This window comes from Aotus nancymaae, unplaced genomic scaffold (assembly GCF_030222135.1).
Source record: "Aotus nancymaae isolate 86718 unplaced genomic scaffold, 86718_ANA_hifiasm-v0.15.2.pri h1tg000019l, whole genome shotgun sequence".
NCBI lineage: Eukaryota > Metazoa > Chordata > Mammalia > Primates > Aotidae > Aotus > Aotus nancymaae.
Window position 1 is genome coordinate 37,067,229 of NW_026988431.1, and position 17,377 is coordinate 37,084,605.

The window sequence follows — 17,377 nt, forward strand, 5'->3', positions numbered from 1 at the left end:
TTTATAGAAAAAAAAAGGGAAGAAAGAAAAGATAGAAAAGTTAAATTAGCTATTTGCCAAATCCCAAATCCTAAAATCTTAACAGACTAAAATAAGTAAAACGTGTGGGTAGGGAATTTAAGAGATGAGGCTGTTTACAAGAGACACTTAAGGAGCCAGGGAGGCAACCAAATATACATATGTAAACCTCATTTAGAGTCTAGTTCAAGAAACAATGATACATACAAACATCTCTGGGAAATGACATAGACAACATGATATATACAACATCTTTGGGAAAAATACCTTTGAGACAACTGGAGAAAATGTGAATATGGACTGAGTTTTAGATGAGAAATTTCTATTAATCCTGCTAAGTATAATTAATGAAGGTTATTTTTTAAAATGCCTTCATCAATTAGATAGATCTAAACTATTTACACGTACAATGATATGATTCTAGGATCTTCTCTAAAATACCCCAACTAACAATAAAAAAGTTAGACGTGGATAAAAAAAGACTAGCAATATTGATAACTGCTACAGCTGAGAAATAGGTATGTAGGTTCATTAATAATTCTTCTATTTCCCAGTATGTTAAAAGATTTCCATGGTAAAATGTTTTAAAGAAGTAAATACAATCTTTTTTCAATACAAATGAATAAACTTTCTACCTTAATTATTTATTATTTGAACCTAATTTCCCTCAAAGAGATAATAATTCACGTTAGTGCCACTGGAAAAAGCAAAAAAAAAAAAAAAAATTAAAAAACTCAGGCAGTCATTTACCTGCAACACAATTCAGGAAAATCATCCTTGAATCGAAGGCCAGTTCTCAGTGTGGTCATCATCTTCACCCTCACAGAGCTGACATGTTTGGGTCCCATTAACTTCATCAAAGACATCAAACTTTTCAAGGCCTATAGAGTTAAGTAGTGCTTCAGAATAAAGCTTATAAACTTGCTGCCAGAAGCAGATGAGCACTAAGGACAACTTCTTTCCACCTAATATCAAGGTGTCATCTATTCTCAGATAACACAAAAGAGCAAATAAATGTTGGCCAGTTTGTTTTGTCCAATTTCTTAGGTGGGAATTATTTGAAGAATACAAGTCGAGTTCTTTGTTTTGTTGTTTTCCCCTGAAAGTGATTTTGTTATTTTGTCCCAGTATCCTTCTAGAACAGTAAAATTTCTAATTTATTAAGGGTATAATGCATATTGCTTAATTTCTTTCATAACTATCTCAAACTGCCATTTTATATATATATATATATATATATATATATATAAAACAAACTGAATCAAAATCATTTGAATTTGAGAGGATCATAAAAAATTTTGAAGTAAATGGAATACTTCATAGTGATCAATAGTTAAGGTAATTTTTGTCTTAATTATACTAAAATCAAGATGCCCTGAATTTGGTAAAAAAAAAAAACCAGTGATATATTCAGAAAATGAAACACAAGAAAAACACAGAACCAGACCTGTTATCAGCAGCTCCAGTTTATAATGAAGAAGTAAAGAAAGTCTCTGGTAGACTTTATATGCCAAAACATGCAAGCTCTTTATGGTTTACAACACAAACTCTAGTTTTCTTAGATTCAAGGCCATTCTCTCACTTAGGATAGCAATTGGGGTAACAATAAGAAAGAAGCCATGTAGATGGAATAATAGTTGTTTGGGGGATTAAATTTACTAGCTGACACCAAAAGAACAGGCACTGGTTGCTGAAATTTGCGAAGTTTAATAAAGTATCATATGTCTTTCTTGGCTCCTTAAGGTTATATAAAAAGGGGAAAATATAGACTGAAATAAAAGCTTCCATTCATAGGTGTTTTTTGTTTGTTTGTTTTTACTGTAATCTTACTGACTGCAGAGGTGGAAAGCAACATCAACTTTTACCAATATCTAACATTCTACTCCAATCTACAGGCCAAAAATTTCCAATGGTGGCCAACTTTTAGAGCAGTCATAATGACACTTCATTGTGGCACAAGCATTTAAACATAAAATTGCTTTACATCATATTAACCTAAGATTTCTGGTGTTCAAAAACACCATGGGCCAGGACCCACACCAGATCAAGGTAAACCAAGGAGAATCAATTATGCAACTATTGTTTGAGCTTTCAGTGATTGCTGGTCTCTTTTTTCCAGTGCTGGGGTAGATGCTGTGATGCGTGAGTTTGAAGCTATTGAGTTCATTACCTGCCTCTTAAGTACAGAGCCAATCTAGATGAATCTGAACCAAAAGATTGATTCTGAGAATTTTTTTGAGTGCAAAATCAAGTTATGCCCAAAGCTATGCTCCTTATGCTTTTTGTTACCCAGCCACAAGTTCCTTTTGGTTACTTTGGGTTGGGTGTTCTATCCCTCATAAACTAAATAAAACGAACACAATTCCAATTTTTAGACTCTCAAAAAGCTTATATAAGTTGTTCAGCAATAGCAAATGTCATGTTTGGTTATTTCTCATCTTTGAATGTTTGTAGCTAGATGCAGAATTTATCTATATTCTGTATAAATTCTATTTTAGCACACTGGAACTCAACCATCACTACTTACCATTTTCTTATCTTCAATGCCAACACTGGAACTCAGTAACTGCATGTTAAAAAAGGCCAAAATGCCCAACAATTTGGGTTGTAAATAATCGGCCTAAGAAATAAAAACAGATAATATGTAAGCTTTATACAAACTGAATTTCTTAAATTGACATTTTAATTATTTAATTAATGTCATTTATATTTTACCTAACTAGATTAGCATATCAGAAATAAATACTTGGTGAATTAAGCTTCTCCAAAAGCATATCTCTTCACATGCAGTATTTAAAGAAACTAATGAAATGACTTACAGTCACCATGAAAACATATGATTAAACAGTACAGTACAATGAGAAAATTATGAGTTTTTTAATCATGGAGTGAGCTGGGGTGGGATCCTCAGGATCTGATTCATGTCAGGATGTAGAGTGGAGAGGAAAAGAAGAAAAGAAAAGATAAAGACTAGAAACTGTTCTTATTCCATGACATTTAGAGCTAAGGTAGAGAAGTACTTGATTAAGGAAAAGGTATCCTACCATCATAGTGATCTGACATAGGGGAAAAGTGGTACAAGATCATGGGCATCAAAAGCTGCAGGCTAGATATCATCATACATGACACTTTGGGTTTCCTGAAGTTTCCTCCCTCCCTCCCTTCTTTCCTTTCTTCCTCCCTCCCTCCTTCCTTCCCTTCCCTCCCTCCCTTCCTTTCTCTTTTTCCTTTTTTCTTAAACAGAGTTCCTTCCTTCCTATTTCTTTCTTTCTCTCTTTTTTTATTTTCTCTTCTGTTCTTTTCTTCCCCAACCCCCTCCAGGGTATCTGTCACCTAGGCTGGAGTGCAGTGGCACAATCACAATTCACTGCACCCTCAACCTCCTAGACTCAAGCAGTCCTCCCAGCTCAGCCTCCCGAGTACCTGTGACTACAGGCATGCACCACCATGCCCAGCTAATTTTTTGTATTTTTTGTAGAGATGGGGTTTTGCTATGTTGCCCAGGCTGGTCTCAAACTCCTGGGCTCAAGCAATCCTCCTGCTTCGGCCTCCCAGAGTGCTGGGATTACAGGCGTAAGCCACTGTGCTCAGCTGAGTTAATACTTTCTTAAGAGAAGGTCCTGGAGAAGAGGGCATGGGCTTTAAGTCAGCCAAATCTAGGTTTGAATCTTAATTTTGACACTTCCTAATGTGATGTTCTATAAGTTACTTAATTCCTCCAAGTCTGTAAAATGTGAACACTAAAACCACCTACTGCATAGAGTTGTTGTAAAGGCTAAGTAAGATACCATTTATTGGCCAGGTGCAGTGGCTCATGCCTATAATCCCAGCAATTTGGGAGGTCGAGGCAGGTGGATTACTTGAGCTCAGCCTGGGTAACATGGCAAAACCCTGTTTCTACAAAAAAATTAGCCAGGCATGGTGGCACGCATCTGTGGTCCCAGATACTCAGGAGGCTGAGGTGGGAAGATCGCTTAAGCACAGGAGGCAGAGGTTGCAGTGAGCTGACATTGTGCCACTGCAAACCAGCCTGGGTGACAGAGCAAGACCCGACTTCAAAAAAAAAAAAAAAGATATCATTCACTAAGCACTTAGTATATGGTTAAGTATTAAATCACTTTGTTCATATTACTACAAACTGAGAATGTGACCACTCTGTAAAAAAGAATATTCTTCTGTTTCATAACTTTAGGTACAGGAAGAAGAAAGAAGCAAACAAAAGAGCTGGGAATGAGTAGCAACTAAAGCATTTTGAACTATGTAAGAAAGTTATACTGCTTGATGTTGAGGCGTCTGACTTAGGTATCTTCAGGTTCCATGCACTGCCAAGAAAAGGGTAGGAGGGTATGTGCTACCATACGATAGAGAGGAGTGAGGTATCCTATAAGCCTCTCCAGATTAGAGGTCAGGATAAATCTTGATCTTGCCTAGTACAGGAAATCATTTGGTTTTTAAAACTTGAAATTGCATTTTGTTCTGCAAACTTCTGATTTAGATTGAGGCTCAACTTTAGCATGATAAGCCACAATTTTCACTAATTGTATAGTTCCAGCTTATGTTGCTTAAATAAAAAGCAAATAAAAATCACACAATCTATGTCAACATTCCAATATTAAAGTTCTTGCATTCAGACAAACAATTATTTGACTTTATCCATCTGTCACTCACCAAATACTTATTACATATGCCTAGAATCCTGTGCTGGGTACAGATGTACAAGATGAGCAAAGTTGTTCTCTCTCATTAGCTTACATGTAGACTAGTATGAATGGAAGACACTAAATAAATATGTAAAGAAAGTTGTGATAATGCTATCAGAAAATAAACATGATCCTGTGATAAACAAGAAATAGGGTAAGGGAGTTGAGACAGGGCATTCAGGAAACTCTTGAAATGTAAAGAAAGAGAAAGATCCAGGAGATTATTCCAAGTGAAGAGACCAACCAGGCACCAGGCCTCGAAGCAGGAAAAAGCTTGGCACGTTTAAGAAACACAAAGGAAATCACGTTGAAATATAGGGAGAAGGGAAGAAAAGAGTTGTACCATGTGAGACTAGAAAGGTAGTAGGAAGGTAGGCAGATCATGTATGGCCTTATAGATTTTATTTTATGTTAAAAGCAAAAAAAAAAAAAAAAAAAGATATCATTCACTAAGTACTTAGTATATGGTTAAGTATTTTGTTCATATTATTACAAACTGAGAATGTGACCACTCTGTAAAGAAGAATATTATTCTGTTTCATATTTTTATGTAAAGGCAGAAGAAAGGAAAACCATAGAAGGAATTTAATCAGGGGAATGATATGAGTTTGTAAAAAGAGCACTCCAAAGGCTGTGTAAATAATTAATTGTAGAGAGGGAAGGATGAAAGGACAGAACCGTTAGGAGGCATTCACAGTTGTCCCAAGAAAGATGATGGTTGTGTAACAGTGGTGGCAGCAGAAATGAAAGGATATATTTTGGAGAGACTTAATAAAATTTGCCAGTTTGATTATAAAAGGAAATGGATGGTTCACAAATGCTTCTCAGGTTTTGACTCATGTAAGTGGGTAGATAGTGGTACCATTACTGAGATGGGTAAGACTGGGAGAAAAACAGGTTAGAAATGGAAAATAAAGATTTCTAATGAACATAATATACTTGGAATTGTTTGAGATGCTTATAAGACATGAGAGTAGAGATGATGAAATGGTAAATATCTCTGTTTGCATTCCTCTCTCGCCCTCAGGTCCATTCTCTGCCGCCTTCTGCCCTGCTTTGTACCTGGGAGACTGACTGGACTGCATTACTTAGGATCCCTTGCCCTCTGCCTTTCCACTGAATTCAGTCAGCAGGAAACACCACTAGAACAGAGGGTAGGAGGAGAGAGTATGGTATTCATATTTCCTGTTCTGTCTGTGTTTTGAGGTTGTTCTGGCAGTGGCTACATTCCTCTACAATGAGAGGACCCCCCTCATGGTCCTGGCTCTCAATCAGGTTCTAGTAACCTGATTTCTTCCCCTTTCCCAGAACTAAGTGGGGCATTAAGTTTTCTGCTGTTTGTAGTCCCTGGGTTCCTTAACATTCCTTGCTGATTCTCTTAACTTTCCCATGCCACTAAAAGTAGCCCCTTGGTTAAACTATTTCCACGTAAACATTTGTGTGTATGCCATCTGTTTCCTCCCAGGATCTAACCTATATAAAACCACAAGTCCAAAGCTCAGAGACAGTCTGGACTGAAATTTCAACAAAAAATTATCAATATAACTCATTTTAAAGAAAGAGATCAAAGAAGATCATTAAAGGAGAGAATGATGACTGAGGACAAAGAGCCAGTTATATAGTCCTGAGTTACTCTAATATTTAGAGGATAAAGTATATAATGTACAGGAAAAAAGCCAGTAAAGAAGACTAAACATGAGTTAAAGGTGAAGCAAAAAAGAAAATTAAGACAATGTGGTATCAGAGATGCCACGTAGGAAAGGATGGCCAATTGTATTGAATGATACTGAAAGATTGAATAAGATAGGACAGAGAAGTGACTATGAGATTTAATAGCCAAGAAGAATGAGGGTGACCCTGACAAAAGGAATTTCATAGAATAATGAGAACAGAGCCAGACTAGACTAGGAAATGAGAAAGCAGAGATAAACATCTCTCTTAACGAATTTATGCCCAGAGTTTCATTACTGGAATGCTAAGCTTGTGGGAGTTATTTATATCCTACTGCTCAAGGTCATCACTAAGATCTGATTTTTCACAAAAAAAATTTTGCAACCTCCAGCATAAATGGGTTAAGATATTTTCCCAATAGTCCTTTAAGTCTCTTATCGGAATGAGGGCAGTTGAAAAGGAAAAATAGTAATTCAATTGTGAGGATTTATATTTTTTTTAAGATAAACAGTAAAGTGATTTCAAGTACAAATTTATGGTAGGGAAATATTTTAAAAAGAGAACATATTTTCTAACTTCCTTTCTAACCAACAATGGAGTAAACTATAGTTAGAACTAAAAAGTTTAGTCTATTGAGCTAAGAAAAGAGTAGTTGGAGGGGCAGGGTGAGAAGAGAGCTATAAACATATTCTAATATATATGTAATTTAAAAGTAGTAAAGAAAAACAAACCTCAATATTTTTATTCAGTGAAAAAATCTACTAAAACCACTTAAAAGTCCATATTTTTCAACGCTAATATATGTTGTTAATGCCCTAAGTATGTAAATACGTAAATAAAGTTGTGATAATGCTATAAGAAAATAAACGTGATCTTATGTTCATGATCTTGTGCATGTAACCATGCAATTCAAATCAACTTTTTCAAAATAAAAGTGCCAACTTAAAATTTAAACAAATTGCTAGCAGCCGGAAAATTACCAAAAAAATTGTTTCTTCAATTACATAATTAAGCTGCAAAAGGAAGAAAAACAAACAAACCTCATAGAACATATTTCTTACCATCAGTTCGGGTGATATGATATCTCTTGGGCCCTGATATGGATCATCACTGGATGCAAATGAGGCAAGTATTGATAAACCATTGAAAACCTGTTGATAGTGTTCTCCAATACGCAGCAATAATTCATTATGCAATCCTTGGAAATCTTGTCTCAACAGGCTCCCCAGTTCAATTTCTGTTTCATTCTAATCCAAAGACACATTAAAAAAAGCTTTTTCTTCATACTAACATCATGGAAATAAGTATATTGATTTTAACATGCTATTAGTACATCAGGAGCTCTAGGTCAGATAACAGGATTTACTAATGGTATTAAGAAAAGGCATTGGAAAAAATTCTAATCTTATTCTATCCTGGTAGGTCTACCATGGATTATATGTAATGAAGAGAAGTGATCCAACTTCATTTAGAAATAAAATATTAAAAAGCAAGTCCTAGTTTTCTCCAAGGTCTTATAATATCATCAGCTCATTATTGGAGACACATAACACTGGGAGGAAATGTAGTAAAGTGGCTTACAGCAGTCTTTCTGTTCAGATTGCTTTAAATTCCAGCTGTCATTTATTAGTTACACAGACTTGGACAAGTTACCTAATCTAACCTCTCTCTGCCTTAGTTTCCTTAGCTACTAAACAAAACCAAAAGAATAGCACCTGTGGCTAGGCATGTTAGTTCACACCTGTAATCCTAGCACTCTGGGAGGCAGAGGCAGGTGGATCACTTGTGGCCAGAAGTTGGAGACCAGCCTGGCCAACATGGTGAAATCCCACCTCTACCAAAAATACAAAAATTAGCTCGGCCTGGTGGCAGACACCTGTAATCCCAGCTACTCAGGAGGCTGAGACAGGAGAATTGCTTGAACCTAGGAGGTGGAGGTTGAAGTGGGCCGAGATCACACCACTGCACTCCAGCCTGGACTACAAGCAAAACTCCATCACAATTAATAATAATAATAATACTAGTACCTTTATTTCATTGGATAACTGTGAGGATTACATGAAATGATCCATATCAATTATTTAGCTCAATTTCTGACATGTAGTAAATATTCCATAAACACTATCATACTATGTTTGCAATATACAGATGTATCATACTTTCTCAAGATAAAGATATATTTGATATTCACTAACTCTCATGTAAACAGATTTACTACTAGAATATATTATGAAACAAATGAAGTAAATTAACATCAGAAAAAACAGTAAAGTTATATGTATATTTCTAATAGTTTTCCTGTTCCCATGTAGTTTCGTATTCCTCAGAGATATTTTCTTAATATGACACCAAAAAAAGCAGCACAGGCTACAATTTTAAATGTAAAAACTAGCAAAAAAACTGGACCAAACTGTAATCAGAGCACTAAGTAACTAAATACAGACATTATACTACATTTGAAGGTGGTTGCCTCTTACTTAATTGAAGGTATAATTAAGCGTCTATCATCAGTCAACTTATAACTCCAATCAACTGAAAAGTATCGAAATAGGCTGAGAACCTCTCCTATGAAAGAATGACTATCATATTCCATTATGGTGAAATAATCAAAGAAAACAACAAAAGGAGAATTCTATTGAATATGCTCTCAGGACAAAGATTATTTAACGTAACAACATTTAAATTTATATTTTTCTAGGATAGGCTATAAATTATTCACCTTCCTTCCTAGAAGAATGTTACATCTTTTGTATAATGCTAATTTATATAAAAAAGTAAAATATCTAGAAATATTTAATTACCTTCAGATAATGAAGAGCACGTTCTAATTCATCTTTGGAACAAGAACAGACCAAATGAGAAAAAATATATTTGAAGTTGTTTATTAAAATCTCTCTACGATTGACATTTAATTGTTTTCCTAAAGTTCGAATGAGAGCAGAAGCTGCAGGGCTTGCTTTGGCAGCAAGATCAGGTAGTAGAACTTGCAATGTCCTCTGAAAAAGAACGCAACAATTACCAAAAAGTACATCTGTCTGGGTGAAAAAAATATTCACATAAGCTCTGTGCAAAAATATTTTTAAATGCCACACAAATTTGGAGTCCATGTATGACTTATATTTGAATTCAGATTGACCATTTATTCACTCAAATGATATTTACTGAGCAATTTACTATGATTCAAGCAGTAAACAAAATAGGCAAGGCACCTGAGAGCACAGATCTTACATTGTAAAATGGGAGAAAAACAGACAATAAAAAAGCAAATGTAAAAGTAAAAAAGATAATTTCTCAGGAGCATGTATTAAAATATACTTATACTCTAAGGTAGAAATTACAAATCTAAAGTATTACTTGAACTAACTTGCATTTAAAGAATAAGCAAGAGTAACCATAAAAGCAATTTTTAAAGACTTTTTTACATTTAAGAGTTGATGTTGTAATATACATTAAAAGAACTTTTAACACACTCATCATCCCAATACTGCAACAATTCTTTTCATTTTTGTCTATTCCTTTAAGATGTTTTTAATAAAATACATACAAAATCCAAAGATAAGAGAAATGGTCTTACATTTATTCATTCTACGTGTACTTATTACATGTCAGTTACTATCCTAAGCACTGGAGATGTGATCGTGAACAAGACCCAGGTTCTGCCCTCAGAGACACTTACATGGTACCTGTGTCTTACCTTTCAATTTAATATTAACATTATATGATTGTTGCAATATTATAAGGTAGTTTCCTCAATGTTGTAATACTTTATGATATTAATGGTTACATAATATCAACCAACCTAAAATTAAGACATTTAGTTTCTGCTGAGGGTTTTGCTTTTGTTTTGTTTTGCTACTTGGATAATGTTATAATAAACATCTTTGCTTTTTGATTACCAGAGTAGAGTGACTGAATGAAAAGGTATGCATGTTTTATGGTCCTTACCACATACTATCATATTTCCGTGCAGTATTTGACCAATTTATAAGAAATTTATGTTTGTTAAACAATAGTAATAATGTAGGGAAAAATTCTGCATGAATTGCTATTATAATTTATTAATTGAAAGCAACAGGAAACTTTGCCTTTGGGTAAAGGTAAAACTATAATCTATTTTATCATCTTTTAAACCTCAGCCCCAATTTCTTTTCTCTTCTTTTTTTTTTCTGAACACAAGTGGTAGAAAATTATTTTTCTGAACCCAATGACTTGTCAAACGCTTCCCAAACCACTCCATACTATAAAATATGTCATGGTAGACCATCTATATCACTATAGTTTTATACTGTATTATTCCAACTCTTTAGGAATAGAAATAATCATCTTAGACTTCAAATTACCAACAGAACCAGTCACAGCACCAAAGACACAGGACTCAAATAGTTAACTGCATTAATTAGCATTATTCAGTTATTATTAACTTTTCAGGACAGCTAACCATAAAGAACAATGACTCAAATAAACTTAAGTTTTACAGTGTATGCAGTAATCTCCTATCAAAGTCAAAATCTAGAATGGAATGAACAAAATACTGAATTGGAAATTTCAAGTGAACTCTATGCTGCAACTTACAGTAAGAAAACGATTAAGATCAGGAAAGTCAAAAACGTTGGCAATTTCAGACAAGGTATTTAAAGCCATTTCTCTCTGGTGAGCCACATCTTGTTTTCGCATGTCAGCATTCTGGCATGGAGTACTCGGAAGTGCTGTCATTTGATTAGAGTGAAGGGATTCTACCAAAAACTAGAGTAAAAACCATTTTATTGTTAGTTTTCACACAAAGAAAAAATTTTAACTAATACTTTTTAAGCTACCATAGAAGGCAGTATCAAATAGTATTCTATATTACCTGAATTGGTTCATTCAATTTTTATAACAACTTTAATGAGGAAGATTATATCATAATCTGCCTTTTACAGATGATATAATCAGACTTAGTTAAGACACTTGAATATCATGCTAAGGATTACACCACAAATAAATTCAGTATTTTAGCATAACCTAACTTTTCAGCCATTAATTGAATATATTTAAAAGAAAGTGTCATATAATGTAATACCAAGGCATAAAAGAGTTTACTATCACTAAAAAGGCTATATACATCATTATAAGATGATTTTCTTCCTCCCCCATTTATAATCTGCATCTTCAGACCAATATCCTAAAATAAAATAGCAAGATTTCAGTTCTATTAAATAAACTAAATACATCCTTTTTAGCAATAATTTTTTTTTTAATTTGAGATGGAGTCTCTTTCTGTCACCCAGGCTGGAGCACAGCAGTATGATCTCAGCTCACTGCAACCTCCACCTCCTGGGTTCAAGTGATTCTCCTGCCTCAGCCTCCCAAGTAGCTGGGATTAAAGGTGCCCACCACCATGCCTGGCTAATTTTTGTGTTTTTAGTAGAGACGGGGTTTCACTATGCTGGCCAGGCTGGTCTTGAACTCCTGACCTCAGGTGATTCACCACCTCGGCCTTCCAAAGTGCTAAGATTATAGGTGTGAGCCACCATGGCCGACCTTAACAATAATTTTTTAAAGCAAACACAGTGCTTTCTTTTTTAAACCAGGCACAATGGCTCATGACAGTAATCCCAGCACTTTCAGAGGCAGAGGTGGGAGGATCATTTGAGGCCAGGATATCAAGAGCAGCCTGGGCAAAATAGGAAGACGTCGTCTCTTAAAAAAAAAAAAATTAGCCAGGTGTGGTGGTGCACACCTGTAGTCCCAGCTACTTGGGAAGCTTAAGTGGGAGGGTCTCTAAGCCCAGGAGTTAGAGGCGTCAGTGAGTTATGATCATGCCACTCCATGATCACTGTATATTGCCTGGACAACAGAGTGAAACTTGGTCTCTAAGAAATGTTTAAAAAAGAAAATAAAACTTTTAAAAAGCAAGCAAATGGAACAGATTAGAGAACTCAGAAATAAGAAGACACACCTACAACCATCTGATCTTTGACACACCTGACAAAGACAAGCAATGGGGAAAGGATTCCCTATTTAATAAATGGTGCTGGGATAACTGGCTAGCCATATGCAGTAAACTGAAACTGGACTCCTTCCTCACACCATATACAAAAATTAACTCAAGATAGATTAAAGACTTAAAACCCTAGAGAAAATCTAGGCAATACCACTTAGGATATAGGCACAGGCAAAGATTTCATCACAAAACACCAAAAGCAATTTCAACAAAAGCAAAAATTGACAAATAGGATCTATTTAATCTCAAGAGCTTCTGCACAGCAAAAGAAACAATCATCAGAGTGGACAACCTACAGAATGGGAGAAAAATATTGCAATCTATTCATCTGACAGAGGTCTAATATCCAGAGTCTACAAATAACTTAAACAAATTTACAAAAAAAAAACCCCAAACAGCCCCATTAAAAAGTGGGCAAAGGACATGAAAACACTCTTCTACAAAGAAGACACACAGGCAGCCAGCTAACAAACAGAAAAAAAGCTCATCACTGATCATTAGAGAAACACAAATCAAAACTACAATGACAGACCATCTCACGCCAGTCAGAATGGCTATTATTAAAAAGTCAAAAAACAGATGCTGGCAAGGTTGCAGAAAAAAAGGAACACTTTTATACTACTGGTGGGAGTGAAAATTAGTTCAACCATTGTGGAAGACAGTGTGGCAATTCCTCAAAGACCTAGAGGCAGAAATAACATTTGACCCAGCAATCCTGCTACTGGGTATATACCCAAAGGAATATAAATCATTCTATAATAAAGATATATGCACATGTATGTTCATTGCAGCACCATTCACAATAGCAAAGTTAACTAGGCACAGTGGCTCATGCCTCTAATCCTAGCACTTTGGGAGGCCGAGATGGGTGGGTCGCTTGAGGTCAGAAGTTTGAGACCAGCCTGGCCAACATGGTGAAACCTCAGTTCACTAAAAATACAAAAACTAGCCAGGCATGGTGGCAGGCACCTATAATACCAGCTACTCAGGAGGCTGAGGCAGGAGAATCACTTGTACCTGGGAGGTGGAGGTTGCAGTGAGCCGAGATCATACCATCGCACTCCAGCCTGGACAACAGAGTAAAAACTCGGTCTTAAAAAAAAAAAAAAAAAAAAAGCAAAGTCATGGAATTAACCTCAATGCCCATCAGTGATAGACTGGATAAAAAAAATGTGGCACATATACACCATGGAATGCTGTACTGCCATAAAAAGGAATAAGATCATGTCCTTTGTAGGGACATGGATGGAATTGGAAGCCATTATCCTCAGCAAACTAACACAGGAACAGAAAACCAAATACCACATGTTCTCACTTATAAGTAGGAGCTGAATGATGAGAACTCATGGACACATGGGGGGAACAACATACACTGGGGCGTATCAGGTGAGTAGGAGAAGGGAGAGTATCAGAAATAATAGCTAATGGATGTTGGGCTTATACCTAGGTGATGGGATGACCTGTGCAGTAAACCACCATGGTACATGTTTACCTTTGTAGCAAACCTGTACATGCTGCAATATACCCCTGAACTTAAAATAAAAGTTGAAGAAAAAGAAAAAAAAACCAAATAAAACACATATAAATTTCTTCTTTTTTGTAACTCTTAAATAAAAGTACTACTATTGCCTATAGTCAAGACAAATGCTGACTCTTACCTGACAGATGGGTTTCTTATACTGGCTGAAAAAATTTTGCAGTTTAACACTTTTAGCTGCAACCAGAGCTCTAATTTCTGTGTATGCTGCTCCAGAGACAGATGCTGACTTGGATAACAAACAATGCAATAAGTGCAAGAGTGCAAAAGGTACCAAATCTCCTTTTGCGGCCCTAAAATTACAAACAACATACATATGAATACATATATATACATAAAATCAATGTCCAAGAAACAAATGGAAATCTATGAATAAATGCATGTTGACTCAAATTTTGACTATAAATCTCATATCACCATTTTTAACACCAAGCAAATAAAAAAGGAGAATGGCCAACATAAATAAGGAAGAATACAAATGCTGCCAAGTATACCTTCCAATATCCCCCGTTGTAAGAATTAAGGTATCCTTCAACTCATTATTTCTTGATATTTGGGCATGTGTATATGCTTCCTTCATTCTTAAGACAAAAAGCTAGAACAATAAAATTAACTGGTTAAAGAAATTTTTAGAGCTAGGTTGATGTAAACTCAAATGTTTAAAAAAAAATTATCAACCTCTTTTATAAATCCATCTTCAGAGTCCAGGGATTCCAATATATGCTTGATATTTCCACTAAAAGCCACTCTAACATCTTTGTCTGGATCTTCCATTAAATTTAACAAAGTTCCAAGAACTGCTTTTACATCTGTTTCATCTTCTTTAAAATCAAGATGCTTACAAAGATGATGTAGATTATCTATGAAAGCTGAAGGACAAGAGTATACAATACTTAATTTAACATATTAAATATCAAGGTTGTACTGTAAAAAAACTGTCAACACAAAGAATCCTAAGTTCTCTTATAATGTCATTGTTTCATATTTAAGTATGTATAGCACACAGAATTTTAGAAAATTAAAAGGGATACTTATAAATTAAAATTTACTTTATATTTAATAAATGTTACATACAATTTTTTTTTTTTTTCAGAGACAGGGTCTTGCTCTGTCACCCAGGCTGGAGTGCAGTGGCAGGATCATGGCTCACTGTAGCATGTACCCATGACCCCCCAGGTTCAAGTGATCATCCCACCTCAGCCTCCCGAGTAGTTGGAACCACAGACATGCACCATCATGCCTGCCTAATTTTTGTATTTTTTGTAGAGATGGGGTTTCACCATGTTACCCAGACTGGTCTTGAACACCTGAGCTCAGGCAATCCACCTGTCTCAACCTCCTGAAGTGCTGGGGATATAGGCAGATGCCACTGCACTCAGCCTGCAAATAATTTAAATCTAAAATAATTTCCAGAATTGTTATAAAATAGCAAGTCTCTTTCATATTTTGTAGACCAGTATATGTTACCAAGATAGACTTAAAACACATTGCAGGCCAGGAGTGGTGGCTCATACCTGTAATCCCAACACTTTGGGAGGCCAAGGCAGGAGGATCACTTGAAGCCAGGAGTTCAAGACCAGTCTGGGCAACAAAGTGAGATTCCTCTCTACAAAAAATTTAAAAATTAGCTGGGTGTAGTGGCACATCCTATGGTCCCAGCTACTCAGGAGGCTGAGGTGGGAGGATCACTTGAGCCTGGGAGGTCAAGGCTACAGGCTGCAGTGAGCCATGATCATGCGACTGCACTCCAGCCTGGGCAACAGAGCAAGACCCTGTCTCTTAAAAAAAAAAAAAGAAAGGCTGGGTGTGGTAGCTCACGCCTGTAATCCCAGCACTTTGGGAGGCCAGAGTGGGTGGATCACCTGAAGTCAGGAGTTTGAGACTAGCCTGACCATCATGGTGAAACCCTGTCTTTACTAAAAATCCAAAAACTAGCTGGGCGTGGTGGCGCATGCCTGTGATCCCAGCTGCTGGGGAGGTTGAGGCAGGAGAATCGCCTGAACCCAGGAGGCGAAAGTTGCAGTGAGCTGAGATCACACTATTGTACTCCAGCCCGGGCAACAAGAGTGAAACTCCATCTCAGGAAGAAAAAAAAAGAAAAGCACATTTCTAAAGAGGATCTTAGCTTTATTGTTAACCTTATATTACAAGATTTAGGGAGTACTTTCCATCGCTTTGAAAACTTGAGAACAAGTTTCAACTTGCTACCTAAACAAATTTATCTTCTAGGTATTTTTAGAAATCTCCTGCTCCCTAAAAGCTTATACTCCATTACCACTGGAAAGTGGCCAAGAAGATACATGCTATAGTCCTCAGTTGGGCAAAGTACTCTAACTATTTGAAGTTCTCAAGGTCCAAGGTAGTAACTGTGGACACATTAAGAAGGTCTCTGGTATCACTAAAGAAGATATAGAATACTGAATCTTACAATATTGAAACAACCATCAGGTATGCCCCATTTAGGTTGTCAAATCACAACAGTATTCGAAAAATCCCCAAATCACATCTCCCATGGGTTCTGTGATACGATCTAATACCAGTTATCCCATTTATAAGTAATCAATACAGAGCACTGAATTTATCAAGGCTGTAACTTCCTATAGTTTTCTAAGGCTTCAGCCTAATTCTTTTACTGATTTGAAAAACAGAGCTTAAATGGGTTTTAAAATATTAAATAAGTCATAATCACTCACCAAGTTTCACTGGACTAGGTGTTTTTTTTTTCAGTAGAAAAAGGAAAGGTTTGCAAACAGAAGCTTTTAGTGGAGAAGATGAACATTCATGTTGAGAAGTGGCTTTCAAGTTCCTACAGAAGAGGTCCACATGTCCATGTTCAGAGAAAGGTTCTGTTAAAGAACTTGTCAGATAAAACATGCCATCAAGAGTACAGACAAGCTGACCAAGTATAGAAGCAAATTCTTTCTTGACAATGTCAGAATCATCTTTGACTTTATCTCTGGGGGAAAAAAAAGAAAAAGACTAAACCTTCTTGCCTAATTTTGTGGTATAAATAGTCTTGCTTAATTTGGGACTAAGGTACTGGTAAAACAAAGTCTAGAAGGAAAACATGTTAAATTCTAAAACTAAAAGCAACATTTGCTTTACGTATTCAACAATAAACATAACTTTGCATATACAGCCAGAGAATTATGATCTTTCCAATTGAGTAATATATTCAAATTAAAATCTTAGTACATACATAAGAATCTTGGGAATTCTGTTACAAGAATTCTGCTGCTGCAATAAGATAAAAAATCCACGAACACAACTAGCCCGGATTACTTCATGGGAGCTCTGCAAGGCCTGGTTGTAAACTGCTGTTCTCCATTCAAGGAATATTCTTCTTGGAAACAGAGTCAGAAGAAACACACATCGTGATTGTGCCTGTGGTGCTGAAAAAAATTAAGTCTATTAAACAAGATTTCTACTAATGTTAATTTTACATATACGCATATACATATACACACA

General features: G+C 35.8%; 1 protein-coding gene across 4 annotated transcripts in view; it reads right to left on the bottom strand.

Moving 5' to 3' along the window:
• Window positions 1-17,377, bottom strand: part of ATR (ATR serine/threonine kinase) — a 125,054-nt gene that overhangs the window by 81,304 nt on the left and 26,373 nt on the right. For all 4 annotated transcript variants that reach the window (XM_064378772.1, XM_064378773.1, XM_064378774.1 and 1 more), the window contains exons 9-18: window positions 17,109-17,301; window positions 16,603-16,865; window positions 14,588-14,778; window positions 14,404-14,504; window positions 14,031-14,202; window positions 10,962-11,132; window positions 9,191-9,385; window positions 7,451-7,636; window positions 2,546-2,638; window positions 769-899 (exon numbers count right to left, since the gene is read on the bottom strand). In XM_064378772.1, coding sequence (XP_064234842.1) covers window positions 769-899; window positions 2,546-2,638; window positions 7,451-7,636; window positions 9,191-9,385; window positions 10,962-11,132; window positions 14,031-14,202; window positions 14,404-14,504; window positions 14,588-14,778; window positions 16,603-16,865; window positions 17,109-17,301 — 1,696 coding nt within the window. The remainder of the gene's footprint in view (window positions 1-768; window positions 900-2,545; window positions 2,639-7,450; window positions 7,637-9,190; window positions 9,386-10,961; window positions 11,133-14,030; window positions 14,203-14,403; window positions 14,505-14,587; window positions 14,779-16,602; window positions 16,866-17,108; window positions 17,302-17,377) is intronic.